The 20,482-nt window shown below is 38.4% G+C and overlaps 1 protein-coding gene across 1 annotated transcript; it reads left to right on the top strand.

Moving 5' to 3' along the window:
* LOC109229052 (11S globulin seed storage protein 2-like) lies at nucleotides 5,982-7,812 on the top strand. The gene is made up of 3 exons (XM_019394362.1): nucleotides 5,982-6,626; nucleotides 6,721-7,197; nucleotides 7,278-7,812. The coding sequence occupies exons 1-3, from the start codon at nucleotides 6,015-6,017 to the stop codon at nucleotides 7,656-7,658; spliced, it is 1,470 nt and encodes a 489-aa protein (XP_019249907.1). The 5' UTR covers nucleotides 5,982-6,014; the 3' UTR covers nucleotides 7,659-7,812.

The raw sequence follows: 20,482 nt of genomic DNA, 5'->3' as shown, positions 1-20,482 counted from the left end.
GCATTTGAGTTATGTGGTGTTTCATGTAGTTGCACCTGAGGTTGCAGATATGGTTTGTTACAGCTTGTTCGGACTTATTCACAGTATAAATGTGTGATTCTGATCGTATTGATGATTTCAGAAGTGGAAATGTGGTTCTATGGTTTATGGGCTAGATTGGATTGTGGAATTTCAGTTATATCGTATTATCGGACCTATGTGATATAGCGTGATGTGGGATCACCCACAGGCATATGCATGGAAAGGTTATTCAGCGATTAGTTGGCTTTTGGGACAACTCTGGGCACGTTCGAGGATGAACGTATGTTTAAGTGGGGGAGGATGTAACGACCCGACCGGTCGTTTTGAGCTTTTGCACCTTGCTCATCAGTTTCCGGGCATGACTTGCCCCGTGTGATGTATTATGACTCATGTAAATCGTTGGTTTTGGTTTTCAGGGTAATCAGAATGACTTTGGAAGAACAGTTCTCAGTTTGAAGCTTGAAATTGAAAGGTCTAACCAAGTTTTGACTTATTGGTAAACGACCTCGGAATGCGGATTTTATGGCTCGGATAGCTTCGTTAGGCGATTTGGGACGTAGGAGTGTGTCCGAATTTGTGATGTCCGGTGTAGAATTAGGCTTGAATTGGCGAAAGTTAGTTTTTTTGCGTTTTCTAGTTGATAGGGGAGATTTTGATATAGGGGTCGGAATGGGATTCCGAGAGTTGGGGTAGCTCCGTAGCATTGAATATGACGTGCTTGCAAAATTTCAGGTCATTCGGACGAGATTTGATAGACTTTTTGATCGAAAGCATAACTTAAGAGTTCTTGGAGTTTTTAGGCTTGAATCCTATGTTAAATTGGTGATTTGATGTTGTTGTGAGCGTTCCTAAGTTTTGAACAAGTTTGAACGATGTCATGGGATGTGTTGGTACAATTGGTTTGAAGTTCCGGGGGTTCCGGGTAGGTTCCGGGATGTTTTAGGCCAAAAATCATAGTTGTAGCAGGTCCAGAAGGGTTGCAGGCCTCGGAACCTACCAGTGCGGTCCGCACAAAATGAAGTGCGTCCGCGGTAGGTGCTGTGCGGACCGCACAAAATGCAGTGCGGCCGCAGTGAGGAACATTTCATTGGTCCTACTTCGAAAGCTCATATCTTCTGATCTACAAAATTTTTTGAGATGATTCAAAAACGAAAGTTGTAATTCTTTGTGTCTAGTTTCCAAAAAGGTAAAGATATCGCAATTTGGACATTTGTAGCAAAAGTTATGGCCAACATACTAAAGCCTGTCACTGCAGTCAAAACCTGTGCGGCTGCAGTCGTCTTTGTGCGGACCGCGGTCGTTTTTGTGCGGTCCGCAGAGGTGGAAATAAGCAGGGTACTCTATTAATACGAGGTTTTGGGTTTTATTAGATATTTTGACCTAGAGAGCTCGGATTTTGACAATTTTTTGAAGGTTTTTCAAGAAATTCATCGGGGTAAGTGATTCTAACTCAGATTTGGCTAGAGTACATGAATCTATCATTGAATTCATCATTTAATTCGTGATTTGGGATGGAATTTGGGAAGAAAATTTATGAAATCTTCCAAAAATATAAAATGATGATTTGAATGACCAAATGGTATCGGAATTGGATAATTTTGGTATGGTTAGACTCCTGAGGGTATGAGGATTCTGAAAATGTAAATTTTACCCGATTTCGAGATATGGGCCCGGGGCTCGGGTTTTGGTAATTTCGGGAATTGTGTCATATTTTGATTGTTTTCGCTTGGGCTTTGTTCCCTTAGCATATTTTGACGTTTTCGTTCCGATTTTGGATAGATTCGACACGTGTGGAGGCCGATTTGAGGGGCAAAGGCGTCGCGAGCTTGAGATTTAGCCAGTTCGAGGTGAGTAATGATTGTAAATGATGTTTTGAGGGTATGAAACCCCGGATTTGCACATCGTAGTGCTATGTTAAGGTGACTTACACGCTAGATGGCGAGCGTGGGGTAGAGAACCGTTGGGATTGTGACTTAGTCCATCCCGAATGATTATTTTACTGCGTATTTGATAGTTAATTGTTTAATATTGTTATATTGTTGGGCTGAATGCCATATTTGGGTCTCGTGCCAACTATGTGAACCCTTCGGGGATTTTTATTGACATTTCCTCTCTGTTTTGACTTTATACTTGAACTCAATCATGTTATTTCCCACTGTTTTCAAAACTCAGCCATATTTACTCTGTTTTAATACTCAAATAATATTTAAATGATGTTTTGGGTTGAGAAACACTGTTTTACTGTTGCCCGAGAGGCTTATGTGATTTTTGACTGAGTAAGGCCGAGGGCCTGTATTGTGAGGATTATATTTTTTGGGTCGGGCTGCACGCCGCAACGGTGATACACTGATTTTGATTATGAGGTCGAGGGCCTGAGATTTGTACGCCACGAGGTGGCTTGATATTGATATGAGGTCGAGGAACTTTTTATGATGCCACGAGATGGCTTGATATTGCGCTTGGGCCGAAAGGGGCCCCTCCAGGAGTCTGCACACCCCCAGTGAGCGCGGGTACCCATTGTGATGTGGGTTATAGCCCGAGGGGCTGGTATTGTTCTTTGTGATTTCCCGAGGGGCTGGTACTGTTCTGAGATATTGCCCGAGGGGCGGATTAGTTGACATTGTGCCTGAGGGGCGAACCTTATGTGTTTATCTATTTAGTTACCTATCATTTACCTGTTTAATTGTGTAACTATTCCCGAGGGGCGGATTCTCTATGCTTATATGTTCTAGTTGTTTGCATTCAATTGCTTAACTGTTGAAAAGCCATTTTTGAAGAAGTTTTAAACTGAGCTAAGATGCTTTAAGAGATTTCACAGCTTCATTGCTTTCTTACTATTTTTTTTTACTACTTCTGTACATCATGTTGATGCACTTTTCGTGATTTCTTATCACTCAGTCTTTAGTTATGATTATTACTCACTGAGTTGGCAGTACTCATTTTACTCCCTGTACCTTGTGTGCAGATTCAGGTATTTTCTGAGCTTGGTGGCAGTTGTCATTGGAGTTAGCAAGGTAGTTGCCTGGCGGTCGCGGCTCTGCTTTCTCCCTCTTTATTCCTCCTTATGTATTATTACGATTTTTCCGACCATTTCGGTCTTGATGTGACTAGATAATTGTAGTAGATGCTCATGACTAGTGACACCCCGGTATCGGGCTGTGTTGGGTTGTATTCCGCGAATTGTTTTGTATTATCATCGTTATTTCTAGGATTATATCATGTTTTAGACGTAATGCTTATTGTTTAATTGCTTAAAAACTGGATTGGAAATGTATCAGCTGGCCTTGTCTTCACGAGAGGCGCCATCACGACCGGGTTTGGGTTTAGGATCGTGACACGCAATCACCAAAGCAATTAGATTATAGGATTTGCAGGATTTGTGAAAGCAGGACCCAGTGTTCAAATAGAACTTCTTGCACTCCTCAAGGGATTGCAAATTGCTGTACAGAAACAGCTCAAACCACTCATCATTGAGATGGATGCACATGCAATAATCGGTATGTTCAAATCACCTACCATGCATTTTACTAATATCATTAATGACTGCAGGTTATTGCTCCAACAGCTGGGTAGTCCACCAGTACAAGCTATCTACAGAGAGCAGAATTGTGTAGCAGATAGTTTAGCTAGATATGGAGCAACGCATGCATAGGAGCACTGCCTACTTTTTGGGACACCACCACCTTTCGCTACGTCTTATTATGAACAAGATCGCACGGGCACACTCCATAGCAGGATGCTTAAGAAGATTATTAGGAATTCTACACAATCTCTCTCTAGTTTATCTAGTTTATCTATTATGTGTAATAGTAACTCTTTACGAATGACTCTACTACCTACTGCTAGCAACTCTTTAGTAACTACTACTTCTACTATTAGTACTGTTTCCCATGTGGGAGAACAAGCAACAAGCCCTAGCTTTGTACAAAGGATGCCTTGTATGCATCCCCTAAACAATTATGCTTTACTTGTTTAACAAGTTTATAATATAGTCTATCTTTCCAACAAAAAAAAAAGATATATCAATTAATATCTAATGGGTGGGGTACTGAACTTATTAGGGCATTTAATGTTAAACTTAGTAATTACATGAAAATGGGTGTTTAATGGTTAGAGCTAAATATATAGTTTGTAAATTTTGAATTTTGAGATATCTAAAAATTCGAAGTCCCAAATTCGAAATTTAATCTAAAATCCAAATTTTAAAAAATTTAATCCAAAATCCAAATCAAAAACTTGATAATTAAAAAATTTCAGATTTGTCCAAACTATGCTCACCCCTAAATCTCATACCATGTTTAAAACTATAAAAGGGAAACTACCAGCTATGTCAATTTATAAGTAGCTCATTACAAAAATTGGCCAATTCATAAAATATTACTAATATTAGCCAATTAGCTATTTGTAGCAAAAACATATTAAATTTTTGCTTTCTTTTGAGTGTGTGTTATTAGAATAGATTGAGTACATCTTAAAGAACTTGAATCTCAGTTTTGGGATGATTTGGTGAAGTTTTGAGGTGGTTTGAATTGAAAATTCGAAATAAAAACTGAACATGAAAAAAAAATAGTGTGTATCACACTGTATATCATTTGTGTATCACATATGTATCATATTTGTATCAATTGTGTATCATATATATATATCCATGTATACCTGTGTGTGAGATACATGCGTGATACATGTGTCGCAGAATTTTTTTTAACTCGATTTAATTACGAATTTTGATACAAAACCAGTCCAAATCACCTCCAATCTTCCTCAAATTTTGTATATTGACTTATCTATATGTTTTCAACGAATTTCAACTATACCCATTGAAAAAGTTCCTTTTTTGCTTAGATTTTTGGAATATTGTATATTTTTTTTTTGTATTTCATCACCTTATTTGCTACCTTATCCATGAATTTCATTTCCGTCTTGCATCTAATGTTGCTAATCACGCTTAAAAATATGAAAGGTGATTTTTGCATGTGATTCTTTGAGAGAAAGAACCTTATTTATTTGACTTTTCAATTTTTATATGTACTTGGCTAGTTTTGGTAAGTCTATGACTATTGGCTAGAGGTTGGCAAATTGAGATTTATTTGGGACATTTGTGTAAGTTTTCCTAATTTTTTTATATAAAAATTCTTTCTTCTTAAATTCGAATCTTAATCACAATATGCCAAATAAATTAAAATAGATGGTTAGTAACGACAAATTAATAAATGGGCACAGCAAATGAAGGGCATTTGGCAACCCTAACTTTCTCGTACAGCCACGCAGTGGGCACAAAGCAAACTATTCCGTAACTTTTTCTTAAGTATGCGGTGTGCTGTGTCACATTCCTTCTGAGAAATTTGTCTAATGCCTTCAAAATAGAATGAAAAATAAACAAGTATTGAATAATTAGCATCATTATCATAAATTTGTAGCAGTGTACATATTCTTTAGTTACTGTTTTTCTTGTTCTTGAGTGAGGTAATTAATTAGGTTATGATCTTATAATTCAAATATTTAGGTAACTTTACACCAAATTAGGTCCATCAGAATTAACAATAGTGCAAAGTTAGGCATCACAAACTGACACCTCTAAACTGGCACTTTTAATAATCCTTGCTGTAGTATTTTGAATCCCATATAGTAAAGCCAGTAATACAAACAAGCAATTGAATTCGTATACGTCCACGTCATATTTTTCCCAAGAAGGGAAAATGAAGCATCAAAAACTAATTACAGTAACATTTAATCAAACAAAAAAGGAAAAAGAAAAAGAACATAAAAACTATAACACAGGTCAGTTTGCATGTAGTTTGATTCCTTCGAACAACCATTGCAATGTGTCGCTCTTGGGCAGAAATGAAGACACCTTCACCATGCAAAAGGAAACAGACTTCATTAATGCCACACGGCCTTCGTACTTGTTCCCCTCCAACACTATAAGAAGGAGGCCTCAGTTTCTCCAAATCTCATCCCAATCTTTGTAGTTAAAAAATCAATCCTAATTAGCCATGGCGGTCACCACTAAACTCCTTTTAGCTATACTCCTCTCTGCTTTTCTCTTGTCCGCAACAAATGCAGTTCGAGATTATCAGGGCCAGCAAGGCCGTCAGGAGGGTCAGAGAGGCACTCGTCTCACTGAAGCTCAACAATGCCGTTTAACAAGGCTCACTGCTAGCCAGCCCACTAACCGAATTGAGTCAGAGGGCGGCGTCACTGAGCTGTGGGACGAGAACGAGGAGCAATTCCAGTGCGCTGGAGTTGCTCCCATGAGGAGTGTTATCCGCCGCAACTCCCTTTCTCTGCCTAATTTCCATCCCATGCCTCGCTTGGTTTACATTGAGCGTGGCCAGGGATTGATTGGCATTACTTACCCTGGCTGTGCTGAGACTTTCCAGTCTCAGTCCCAAACCTTCCAGGCTGGCCGAGAGCAAAGGGAAGAGAGGGGCCAAGGCCGCAGAAGTGACCAACACCAGAAGGTCCACCGCATTCGTCAAGGAGATGTCGTGGCACTTCCAGCTGGCGCTGCTCATTGGTGTTATAATGATGGTGAGGAAGAGCTCGTTGCCGTCTCAATCAACGACCTCAACCACCGGTCCAACCAGCTTGATCAGAACTTGAGGGTAAAATTCATTAGTTTCTACAATTTGATGACTTTTTGTTCATGCAATTTCATAATTCATGTATATATTGGTTGGCTATGTCTTTGGACTGCAGGCATTCTACTTGGCTGGTGGAGTACCAGAAAGTGGAAGGCAACAAACTCAAGCAGGCCAAAGACTACAGAGCAGGCAGAGGTTCCAGAACATTTTCCGTGCTTTCGACACAGAATTGATGGCCGAGGCCTTCAACATCCCAGCCGAAATTGTAAGGAGGATGCAAGAAGAGCAGAGCGAACGTGGACTAATTGTGAATGTGAGGGAAGGAATGAGAATGATTAGGCCCGACGAAGAAGAAGGAGAATTCGAACAAGAGCAAGGGCAACCAGGACGAGGACAGCAATGGTGGGAGGAAGCAACCGGAAATGGCTTGGAAGAAAACATTTGCACAATGAAAATCCGCACCAACCTTGAACACAGAACACAAGCTGATATCTTCTCCAGGCAAGCTGGAAAAATTAACCATGTCAATCGCCAAAAACTTCCCATCCTTAAATACATGGACATGAGTGCCTCTAGAGGCACCCTCTATCCGGTAAATCTTTGTTTAATTTTCTCAAGTTGATTAAACTGAAAAAACCTCTATTAGTAATTGATTAAAATTGGTGGATGTAGAATGCATTGTTGACCCCACATTGGTCAGTGAACAGCCACTGCGTGGTGTACGTGCAAAGAGGAGAGGCACAAGTGCAAGTAGTAGACCACAGCGGACAACAAGTGATGAACGACAGAGTGAACCAGGGAGAGATGTTTGTGGTTCCTCAGTACTTCGCTTCCACAGTGAGAGCAGGACAGAATGGACTTGAATTTGTAGTGTGGAGGACAAGCAGTGAACCAATGAACAGCCAGCTTGCAGGTTACACATCAGTGATTAGAGCAATGCCTGTTGAGGTCCTCACCAATGCCTACCAGATTTCTCCAAATGAAGCACAGCGACTGAAGATGAACAGGGGTGGAGAAAGCTTCCTTCTATCTCCTCAGCGAAGGTCCTTCTAAGATGTCTATCATGTAGCCATGCGAACTAAGTAGTAAATATGGTTTCCCGTTTTTGTTTCTGAGCAACGAAATTGCAGAGCAACTTGTGCGAAGAGTTGTGTTTAATTAAGAGCAAGTAATAAAATCAATAAAGCTCCTGCCTTTTTGTTACTGAGATTCTAGACATAATCTATCTGTGTGCAAAATGTCCGATCAACTTTTACTTAGCCTGAAGTAACTGGTCAATTCATGTGAGATGTGGGAATTCCTTTACAGACTAAACAAGAAAGAGAAAGATGGTATATGCAGTCAAAAGTTCAGTACGCAAGGCAAACTAGGCATTTTTTATGAGTTGTAGCATATAGAAAGATGGTAATTCATTAATTGCTCTGGGATAAGATGGTAACTCAGTTATGGGGTTAAAAGTAATCCCTCTATTTCAAATTAGATATTAGATGAGTTACTTTATAATTAATTTAACTTTAGACTCTTCATTTTACTAAGAAATTTTTATAACCACAAAAATATTACGGGCCAAGAAAACTTTTAACCTTTGAGCTTTTAAGACCATAAATTTTAAAAATCTTATTCTTTTTCTTAAACTCCGTACCGAGTCAAACTATCTTATTTAAATTGAAACAGAGGGAGTAGCATTTTTCGCAGGCAGAAACGGTTGAGAGAGAGAGAGAGCCCCAATAATGGGGCCTCATTAGCTGTGGCTAGGGGTTTTCATAAAAACCAAACTTATACTTTTTAGATTTAGTTTGGTTTTGGTTTTAAAATTTAAAAATTGTTCAAATTTGGTTTGGTTTTGGTTTTAATAAAAAAAATGAACCAAACCGACTATAAAAGTAGCTATTTAAATTTATTACTATACTTGTATGTATGTATATTTTTATATAAAGTTTTTAAAATTTTATGGTACATATTAGTCATTTATATTTTTAGTCTAGTTCTTTGTTATTTAATAATACTAGTTTCTGAGCATGAGCGTTGCGCGTGTACTCCAATATTAATGAATTTAAAACTTTTAAAATATTACATAAATTTCATTAAAAAGTCATGTTTGAGTTAAAAAAAAAAAGTTAAAGAAATCGCACCATGATTTATTGGATAAAAGTAGGAGACTGTTTAAAAAGTAAATATATTAAGGATAATAAAAAAATAAATTAACGAAACATATTAACTGAAACACATAACTTTTTTTGTAGATTAAATAATGGGATGAACCTTTACCAAGTGCCAACATGTGTACTTATCTAGTTACTTAAGGCTAGAGGTAAAACAATAACTAGAGCACTGAGCACATAGACATATATCATTCTCCTCTAAAAGGGAATGATATATCAAACATGCAAAGACAGACTAATGAATTAGATGTTACTAATAAAAATCATGATATATATATACTCACAGTTATTCAGTTTTATAGGCCAACCAGCTTGTTGTAAAGAATAAAATCTCCTAAAACGATGATTATCAGTATATCACAAGCATATGAATTAATTTTATCCATGATCATTGAACTTTTGTGTTTGTTTACCCAAAAATCATTTTTTTTTTGTTATTTAAAAATCATTCAACTTTGTGTTCATTACACAAAAGTCACTTTTCTTTCTTTTGTTACACAAAAATCATTTTACTTTGCTCTAATTATCACAAAAGTCACATTTTTACTTGAAAAGTCTATCATGCCCTTGATATTATATAAACTTTCACATTTATGTAATACCTTCTATATTATATACTATATAATATATTTTTAACTATGTATTTTATTTATAAATAAAATAACTTAATATTATTTTATTTATTATTTTTATAATATATTTTAGCTTTAATTCTTTTGATTAGCATTTCCATACTTTTATCAGTCAAATCATTGTCTGAATCCGAAGAATATATCACCAATATCCCTCTAAGCTTGTACGGATCATACTTGAAAGAAAGTTAAGAACAAAAGTTCCTATAATCTCTGTCATCATAGAGTCTTATGATCCCCGTTTTATGTGAACTTCCATGACCAACGGAAAATATTCCATCACCATCAACCTTGTCACTCTCAATTAAACTCCTTTTCCTCTTGAAAAATGAAGTATAGAATTCCTCTATTACCTCTTCTTTTATCTACTTAGGAAATGTTAAACTCCTACCTACACCATAACTATTTGAAACACATGTTCTTGCCTTCTCATCATCGTTGTCGCTAATGAGAAGAACAGTTAAAGGCACACTCTGCCAGGTACTGTGTCTTAGTTATTCTTGGTGGAAGTTCCATTGCATGTCTAATATTACCATCAACCCCTTCTACAAAATCCTCCCGCAATCTAAAATTCCAATACATAAACCAAATGTTAATTCATATCCTAAAGGTTCAACTCATATCCAAAAAAATTCAATTTATAATCTAAAATTCCAATTCATAAACAAAAATTCCAATTCATATCCTAAAGGTTCAATTCATATCCTAAAGGTTCTAGTCATATCCTAAAGGTTCTAGTCATATCCTAAAACATCAAGTCATATCCTAAAATTCCAAGTCATATCCTAAAATTTCAAGTCATATCCTAAAATTCCAAGTTCATATCCTAAAGGTTCTAGTCATATCCTAAAATTCCAATTCATAAACTAAAATTCCAATTCATATCCTAAAATTCCAAGTCATATCCTAAAATTTCAAGTCATATCCTAAAAATTCAAGTCATATCCTAAAATTCCAATTCATAAACTAAAATTCCAATTCATATCCTAAAGGTTCAAGTCATATCCTAAAGGTTCTAGTCATATCCTAAAAATTCAAGTCATATCCTAAAATTCCAAGTCATGTCCTACAATTCCACATTCATAAACTTAGTGCATAGTACAACGTAAGTGTATATATATATATAATATATACACGCCATATTCGATATAACTTACCTAATACACTTATTACTTAGTGCATAGTATAGCGTAACTATATCTATATCTATATCTATATATATATATATATATATATATATATATATATATATATTCGATATAGTATTACCTAATACACTTATACTTAGTGCATAGTACAACGTAAGTATATATATTATAGATATATACGCCATATATATTCGATATAATATTACCTAATACACTTATACTTAGTGCATAGTACAGCGTAACTATATATATATATACACGCCATATTCGATATAATATTACCTAATACACTTATACTTAGTGCATAGTACATCGTAACTATATATATTATATATATACGCCATATTCGATATAGTATTACCTAATACACTTATACTTAGTGCATAGTACAGCATAAGTATATATATTATATAATATATAATATATAATATATATATATATATGTATGTATATATACGCCATATTATTCGATATAATATTACCTAATACACTTATACTTAGTGCATAGTACAACGTAATTATATATATTATATATATATATATATATACGCCTTATATATTCGATATAATATTACCTAATACACTTATACTTAGTGCATAGTACAGCGTAACTATATATATATTATATATATACGCCTTATTCGATATAATAGTACCTAATACACTTATACTTAGTGCATAGTACAGCGTAACTATATATATATATATATATATATATATAATATATATATATATATATATATATACATGCCATATATATTCGATATAATATTACCTAATACACTTATACTTAGTGCATAGTACAACGTAACTAGATATATATATATATATATATATATATATATATATATATATACGCCATATTTGATATAATATTACCTAATACACTTGTACTTAGTGCATAGTACAGCGTAACTATATATATTATATATATATACGCCATATTCGATATAGTATTACCTAATACACTTATACTTAGTGCATAGTACAGCGTAAGACATATATATATATATTATATATATATATATATATATATATAATATATATATTTAATATATTATAATATATATATACGCCATATATATTCGATATAATATTACCTAATACACTTATACTTGTGCATAGTGCAGCGTAACTATATATATATTATATATATATACGCCTTATTCGATATAATAGTACCTAATACACTAATATTTAGTGCATAGTACAGCGTAACTATATTTATTATATATATATACGCCATATATATTCTCCATAATATTACCTAATACACTTATACTTAGTGCATAGTACAACGTAGCTATATATATATATATTATAATAATATATATTTATATATATATATAATAATATATATAAGCCATATTCGATATAATATTACGTAATACATCTATACTTAGTGCTTAGTACAGCGTAAGTATATATTATATATATTAACGGCTTACATTTTATATTATTTAGATAGTAAATACAAAAGTAATTTTAATTTTGACATTGTTGACCTTAATGGAGACCAACTTTGGTCGCTAATTATACATGAAATTAATTTAGCGACCAAGTTGGTCGCAAAATTTAAAATCAGATTTATTTATATTTATATAATATTTAAATTAAAAATATAATTATTAAAATTTATAACTGAGTCCCAGTTTAGCGACCAAACTTGGTCGCTATCTGCCTACCCTTTATTTAGCGACCAACGTTGGTCGCCAAGTTTTAATTATAATATATTTTAAATTTTATATTTTTTATTAATTAATATAATTATTAAAATTTTGAAGGTGGGTCCCACTTTAACGACCAACATTGGTCGCTAATCTCAGTAAACCTTTGACCAAGCAAGTCTGACCAGTAACAGTTCAACATTTTGACTAATTTAGCGACCAAATTGCGACCAACCTTGGTCGCTAATTGTTTTCATTTATTTATTTTATATTATTTTCGCTAGTTGGTCTGAAGAGAAAAGCGACCAACGTTGGTCGCTTTTCTCTTCAGACCAACTTTGGTCGATATTTTTTGGTCGCTTTTTTGCGGAATTCTAGTAGTGCAAGTAAAGCAAAGGCTTTAGGCCGTAAAAGTTTGGGGGCCTCATTTTTTGCTAGTAGTAGGTTTATGAATTAATTTTTTTTTCAAAAAATAAGCATTTTTAAAGTAAAAAAGTATATTGTTTTAATAAAATGAAAAGAAAATTTTACTTTGAATAATTCGAAGTATATAAAATATGATTTTCTATTTAGTGGTAAAAAATATTACATTAACCGTGAGAGTTCCTTAAAACATAATAAATCCATTGAAATTGACGATTTAGACTTATTTTTCAAATTAAAACTGCTAAGAAAAATAGTATAATGAGAAGATAAAACTCTAATCGATAATTCGATATACTTAATCATATAAGAAGACTTGATTCTTTTTCAAATGCATATATTTCTTATAGAATAATATTAATAATTTTAATACTAGTTGCATATACAGAAAGAATTGTTTTTAAAATTAAAATTGATAAAACTTTATTTAAAATCAACAATATCTCAAGATAAATTAAATGGATTATCTATACATATTATTAGTTGAAACAAAATAATTAGAAAAAAATAATTATGAACAAAATTATTACTACTTAATAACTTTACACTTCAAATCTAGATAAATAAACTTCAAATAAAAATATATACAAAGTTTTTGTTTAAAAAAATGTGGCATCTAATCAAAGTTTGGCTTTACGCCACTAATACCATGAGCCGCCCCTGGAAGGAATAAATTCGTTTTTTAATAGGTGTTAAAGTACCTAACATTTCAAGGCTAATTTTGTCTATTACAAGAGTAGATGAAGGATAAAATGGTCATTCAATTTTCTATGGACATTTTGATAATTCGACTTTGCACTTTGGAGCTTCCTACTTTTAGTATAATATGATAATTATTTGCCTTTACATTCAAATTTGATTGCTAGTTTTCTTTTGCTAAGTACAAAAAAAAAAAATTATTTCATGTTAAAGATAATCGATTTTTAATTGAGTATTTAAATTACTATTTGATTCAATTATCATCAATATATCTTGGTAAATGATAGATTTCTCAAAGAGTAATTGATTTGATAGTATTATGTTGAAAATGTAGTCGCCGGAATATGCGTTTGGTAGTGTATGTCTCATGTTTAAGAAAAAAATCGATAAAGAACCGAAAAATCGAAAAACCGACAAAAACCGAATCGATAAGAAACCGGCTTAAGTGTTTTGGATTGGTTCCAATATTTAAAAATCGACTTACTTGATTTGGTTTGGTTTCTTTTTTGGGAAAAATCGAGCCAAACGAGCCATGAACACCCCTAGCTGTGGTAATAGGACGATTCTTTTACTAAAGGTTGAGTGTAAGCATGTAAATATAGGGCTAGACGCTTGTACATGCACATAAATTAAGATTTTAGCTGAAAAGTTAGTAAAAAATAAAAATAAAAGAGTCCTTGTAACGACCCGGCCAGTCGTTTTTGGAATTTACGCCCCGATCCCCTATTAACTGTTTTTCCCAAGCTTATTTCTGCTATTTTGATTTGCCGAGATGTTCGGTTTTGAGTTTCGGAGAGTTTTGGGACACTTAGTCCCTAAATGAGAGCTTAAGTGTTGGAAAATTTACCGTAGTCGGAACAGTGTGAAGACGGCCTCGGAATGGAAATTCGATGGTTCCGTTAGCTCCGTTAGGTGATTTCGGGATTAGGGGCGTGGTCGGATTGTATTTTGGGGGCCCGTAGCTAATTTAGGCTTGAAATGCCGAAGGTTGAATTTTGGAAGATTTCCGGTTCGATAGTGAAATTTTGATCCGAGAATCGGAATGGAATTTCGAGACTTGCAGTAGTTCCTTCATGTCATTTGGGATGTGTGTGCAAAATTTCAGGTTATTCGGAGAAGGTTTGGTTAGGTTTTTGATCGAAAGCGTATTTTGAGGAAATTTGGAGTTCTTAGGCTTAAATCCTTGATTAATTCGAGTTTCCGATGTTGTTTTAGGTGGTCTAATGATTGGTACAAGTTTGAATGAGGTATTAGGTGTTATTGGTGCTTTTGGTTGAGGTCCCGGGGGCCTCGGGATGATTTCGGATGGTTGACGGGAAGGTTGAAGAAGTATTGCAGCAGCTGTAGTATTGTTGCTTCTGGTATTTCCGCATCTGCGGCTTGGGAACCGCAGATGCGGCGCTGCAGAAGCGGCTTTGGGTAATTCTTTCAGAAACCGCAGATGCGGTGTGTGGCCCGCAGATGCGGTGTGAGGCCTGCAGAAGCGGAACCGCAGGAGCGGTTAGACGTCCGCAGATGCGGAAGCTGGTCACTTAAGGGAAAGTCGCAGAAGCGACACTTGTTCCGCAGAAGCGGGACCGCAAATGCGGAAATAGCTGGGCAGAACATATAAATAGTTGCCTTAGCGAAAATTGGCTATTCTTCCACCATTTTCATCTGGGTTTGAAGCTTTTGAGAGGGGTTTTTGAGGAAATCAAAGGGAAATCACTTGGAGGTAACGTCCTTGACTTCATAACTCATTTTTATGTGATTAAAGACCTAATTAATGGTGAGAAATTTGGGAAAAAGGGGTAGCTAGGGCTTGAGTTTAAGAGACCTTTAATTGAGGATTTGAGGGTCATTTGGACCCCGATTTCAGTGTTCTTGTTATGAATAGACTCGTGGGAGTACGAGGTTTCTGAAAATATAAATTTCACCCGATTTCGAGACGTCGGCCTGAGGGGCGTTTTGGTTATTTTACCTAATTTTGCGTCTTAGCTTAGAATTTAATTATAGAATCAGTTATTTGAAGTGTTATTTACATTATGAAATTGAATTGAATTGATTTGGACCATTTGGAGTCGGATACTCGTGGCAAGGGTGTGGTTTTGAGTTGATTTTGAGCCGGTTCGAGGTAAGTGGCTTGTCTAACCTTGTGTGAGGGACCTTTCCCCTTAGGATTGATATTGTGGTAATTGAAATGCCTCGTACGTGAGGTGACGAGCGCGTACTTGAGCTAATTGTTGAAAATCCGATTTTCTTTAAGTATCTGAATTGAGTTCCTTCTCCTGTTTCATTATACTTGCGACCCGTTGTTAGTTTAGAAAAGCATGTTTAGTTGACTTAATTGCCTATTTGCTTAAATTGCCTAAATTGCATTACGTGAAGCATGTTAGGCTAGACTTATCTGTTTACTTAGTACGAACTTTAGCATTTATTGAATTATTGTTGTTGCTGTGTATTTACTTTGGGACTACGGAACGGTATTCCGGGAGATCTTCCTGCACTTTTACTTTGGGACTACGGGACGCTATCCTGGGAGCTCCCCTGTATGTTTACTTTGGGACTACGGAATTGCATTTCGGGAGATTCCTTGCACATTTATGAGTTGGACTACGGGACTGCACCCGGGAGATCCACTGGAGATGATATTTATATTTGGGGACTACAGGACAGTATCCTGGGAGATCCCCGGTTGTTATCTTGGAGCCGAGTTGCGTTCTTTTACTGTATTTTACTTGCCTTGTAATAGTTGTTGTTGTCCTTCATATCTTGTGTTATTTAATTACACTGTTATTTCACATTGTTAAACCTTATATCTTATTTAACCTCAGTAGGGCCCTGACTTTCCTCGTCACTACCCAACCGAGGTTAGGATTCGAACTTACTGAGTACCGCTGTGGTGTACTCATGCCCTTCTTGCACATGTTTTTCATGTACAGATCTATGTACCTCTGCACAGGCTTACCATCCTTGAGGCAGGGAGAGCTTTTGGAGACTTCGAGGTACATCTGCCGCGTCCGCAGACCGAAGAGTCTCTATCTTTATTCTATCTTGTAGTATTAGCCCTTCTATCATACTGTTGATGTAGACATTCCGGAGTTAGAGCATTTTTTTTCTATATTTCTCTCAGCTTGTGTTCCCGCGAGTTTCCGGGTTTTGGGATAGTGATGTAGAAGTTTGAGATATTCTGCTGTATTTGCCGAGCGGCATTCTATATACCGTTCCTTTAGTTATTTTGGTTTTAATTTATACTTCCGCAAGTCTCGATTTGTTTTTCGCACTTGTTAGTCTTACCTAGTCGTAGAGACTAGGTGCCATCACGACAGTTCACGGAGGGCGAACTGGGGCCGTGACAAGTTGGTATCAGAGCTCTAGGTTCATAGGAGTCACGGAACACATGCCGGTTTATTAGAGTCTCGCTGATCGGTACGGAGACGTCTGTACTTATCTACGAGAGGCTATGTAACTGTTAGGAAATTACTTCATTTGATTTCCTTGTCGTGCGAGGTTTTTGATATCACAACTAAACTTCTGTCTTTCTACTCTCCCACAGATGGTGAGGACACGTGCTACTCGAGACGACCAGGCTCCCGCGCCCCCTACTGGAGCCGTCAGAGGCCAGGGCCGGGGTAGAGGCCGAGGATGCGCTCGTGGTGCCGCTAGAGCACCCGCGCGAGCTGCCGCCGAGGTACCACCAGCAGTACCCGCCGAAGTCCAGACACCTGATACGTCTGCCACTACTACTCCAGCTCTCCAGGAGACTTTGACACAGTTTATGAGTATGTACACCACTTTGGCTCAGGCAGGGTTGCTTACCCTTGCTGCAGCCACATCCCAGGCCGGGGGAGGAGTACAGACTCCCGCCTCCTGCACTCCTGAGCAGCGAGTGCATATTGAGCAGGCCCCAGAGGTTATACCTGCACCGCCTGCAGTACCAGTTCAGCCCAAGGATAGGGCAGCGACTTCAGAGGATGAGCAGCGGAGACTTAAGAGGTTCAAGAAATATGATCCTCCTGTATTCAGTGGGTTAGCATCAGAGGATGCCTTGGGATTTCTGGAGGAGTGCTACCGTATTCTCCGCACTATGGGCATATCAGGATCGAGTGGTGTTTCCTTCACCACTTTCTAGCTTCGAGGAGCCGCCTATCAGTGGTGGCGTGCTTATGAGTTAGACAGTCCGGATGAGGCAGCTTCCCTAACTTGGGCTCAGTTTTCGGATATGTTCACGAGGGAGTATGTCCCCCAGAGTCTTAGAGACGCCTGGCGCACGGAGTTTGAGCATTTGCGCCGGGGTACTATGACTATCTCGGAGTATGCTGTCTGTTACATTGACTTGGCTAGACATGCACCAGCTTTGGTATCTATGAATCGCGAGAAGGTTCGCCGGTTCATTGAGGGGCTTATTCCCAGCATCAGATCTAGCATGGCTCGTGAGTTAGAGATGGATATATCTTATCAGCAGGTGGTGAGCATTGCTAGGAGGATTGAGGGTATGCATGCTTGGGACAGAGAGGAGAGGGAGGCCAAGAGGTCTCGAGAGTCGGGCCATTATTCTGGTGCCCGTGCCCCAGCTGCAGGTCGTCATGGTAGGGGTCATATGGGTTGCCCCGTTCATTCAGCTCTTCCAGCAGCCAGTGGTATTCCAGCTCCACCAAGGCCTCAGGAGCCTTATTATGCACCTCCACTCTCAAGTGCGCCTCCTGCACGGGGTGCTTCCAGTGGTCAGTCCAGCAGACCTGGCCCAAGCCAGTCACAGCCGCCACATCCTCCCAGAGCTTGTTTTGAGTGTGGTGACACATGCCATATGGTGAGGGATTGCCCCAGACTCAGGAGAGGTGCACCTCCGCAGACTCCTCGCCACAGCAGGCCCCGCAGAGCTCTCAGGCTATGGTTCCAGCACCGGTTGCTACTCCACCGGCCCAGCCAGCCAGAGGTGGAGGTCGGGGAGGTAGAGGTCGATCTCGAGGGGGAGGCCAGGCCAGATATTATGCTCTTCCAGGCCGTACTGAGGCCGCCGCCTCCGATTCTGTCATCACAGGTACTATCTTGGTCTGTCACAGAGATGCATCGGTTCTATTCGATCCAGGCTCCACTTATTCTTATGTGTCTTCTTATTTTGCTCCGCATTTGGGTGTACCTCGAAATTCTTTGAGTTCCCTCGTTTATGTTTCTACTCCTGTGGGAGATTCTCTTATTGTGGATCGCGTTTACCGGTCATGTTTGGTTATTCTTGGTGGTTTTGAGACCAGAGTCGACTTACTATTGCTCAGCATGGTTGATTTGATATTATTTTGGGCATGGACTGGTTGTCGCCCCATCGTGCTATTCTTGATTGTCACGCCAAAACCGTGACACTAGCCATGCCAGGTGTACTGCGTATTGAGTGGAGGGGTGCCTTAGGTCACACTCTCAGTAGAGTTATTTCTTTCCTTAAGGCTCAGCGTATGGTTGAGAAAGGTTGTGATGCGTACTTAGCTTATGTGAGAGATGCCAGCATGGATACCTCTTCTGTTGATTCAGTCCCAGTAGTACGGGATTTCCCTGATGTGTTTCCAGCTGATCTTTCGGGCATGCCTCCCGATAGGGACATTGATTTTGGCATTGATTTGTTGCCGGGCACTCAGCCCATTTCTATCCCTCCGTACCGTATGGCGCCTCCTGAGTTGAAGGAGTTGAAGGTGCAATTGCCTGAATTACTTGATAAGGGTTTTATTCGGCCCAGTGTATCGCCTTGGGGTGCTCCTTGTTATTTGTGAAGAAGAAGGATGGTTCTATGCGCATGTGTATTGATTACCGCCAGTTGAATAAGGTGACAGTGAAGAACCGCTATCCTTTGCCTCGTATTGATGATCTATTTGACTAGCTTCAGGGCACACGGGTGTTTTCTAAGATTGATTTGCGCTCAGGTTACCATCAGTTGAAGATTCGGGAGCCAGACATCCCGAAGACTGCCTTCAGGACTCGGTATGGTCATTACGAGTTCCTTGTTATGTCATTTGGGCTGACCAATGCCCCAGCAGCCTTCATGCATCTGATGCACAGTATTTTTCGGCCATATCTTGATTCGTCCTTGATTGTTTTTATTGATGACATCCTGGTGTATTCCCGGAGTCGGGGAGAGCATGAGCAGCACTAGAGGGCAGTGCTCCAGACCTTGAGAGAGAAGAAGTTGTATGCTAAGTTCTCAAAATGTGAGTTTTGGTTGGACTCCGTGGCGTTTTTGGGTCATGTGGTCTCGAGAGAGGGTATTCAGGTGGATCCGAAGAAAGTGGAGGCCGTGCAGAGTTGGCCCAGACCATCCTCAGCTACAAAGATCCGTCGTTTTCTTGGCTTGGCGGGTTATTACCGTCGATTTGTTCAGGGGTTTTCATCTATTGCAGCACCTATGACCAGACTAACCCAGAAGGGTGCTCCGTTCCAGTGGACGGACGAGTGTGAGGCGAGCTTTCAGAAGCTCAAGACAACCCTGACTACAGCCCCAATTTTGATATTGCCTACCGGTTTGGGGTCTTATACTGTCTATTGTGATGCCTCGAGAGTTGGCCTTGGAGAGGTATTGATGCAGGACGGTAGGGTGATTGCCTATGCGTCCAGACAGTTAAAGATACATGAGAAGAATTATCCTGTCCATGATCTTGAGTTAGCTGCCATTATTCATGCCTTGAAGATCTGGCGTCATTACTTGTACAGTGTGCCTTGTGAGATATATACTGATCACCGGAGTTTGCAGCATCTGTTCAAGCAGAAGGACCTTAATTTGCGTCAGAGGAGATGGCTAGAGTTGCTGAAGGATTATGACATCACTATCTTGTATCACCCGGGCAAGGCCAATGTGGTGGCCGATGCTTTGAGCTGCCGGGCAGAGAGTTTGGGGAGTTTGGCTTATTTACCAGCAGCAGAGAGGCCTATGGCGATGGATGTTCAGGCCCTAGCCAGCCAGTTTGTGAGATTGGATCTTTCGGAGCCCAGCCGGGTTCTAGCTTGTGTGGTTTCTCGGTCTTCCTTATTTGATCGTATCAGGGAGCGGCAGTATGATGACCCTCATTTGCTTGTCCTCAAGGACAAGGTTCAGCATGGTGATCTCAGAGATGTGACCATTGGCGAGGATGGAGTATTGAGGATGCAGGGTCGGGTCTGTGTACCCAATGTTGATGGGCTTCGGGA

The sequence above is a fragment of the Nicotiana attenuata genome, chromosome 1 (assembly GCF_001879085.1).
Source record: "Nicotiana attenuata strain UT chromosome 1, NIATTr2, whole genome shotgun sequence".
NCBI classification, from domain to species: Eukaryota; Viridiplantae; Streptophyta; class Magnoliopsida; order Solanales; family Solanaceae; genus Nicotiana; species Nicotiana attenuata.
Note: the sequence above shows the minus strand (reverse complement) of the source record. Positions and strands in the feature narration are given on the sequence as shown.

Coding starts and splice junctions, on each gene's coding strand:
- LOC109229052 (XM_019394362.1), top strand. CDS start 6,015: ATGGCGGTCACCACTAAACTCCTTTTAGCTATACTCCTCTCTGCTTTT. Junction 6,627..6,720: donor AGCTTGATCAGAACTTGAGG/GTAAAATTCATT, acceptor TTTGGACTGCAG/GCATTCTACTTGGCTGGTGG. Junction 7,198..7,277: donor CTAGAGGCACCCTCTATCCG/GTAAATCTTTGT, acceptor TGGTGGATGTAG/AATGCATTGTTGACCCCACA.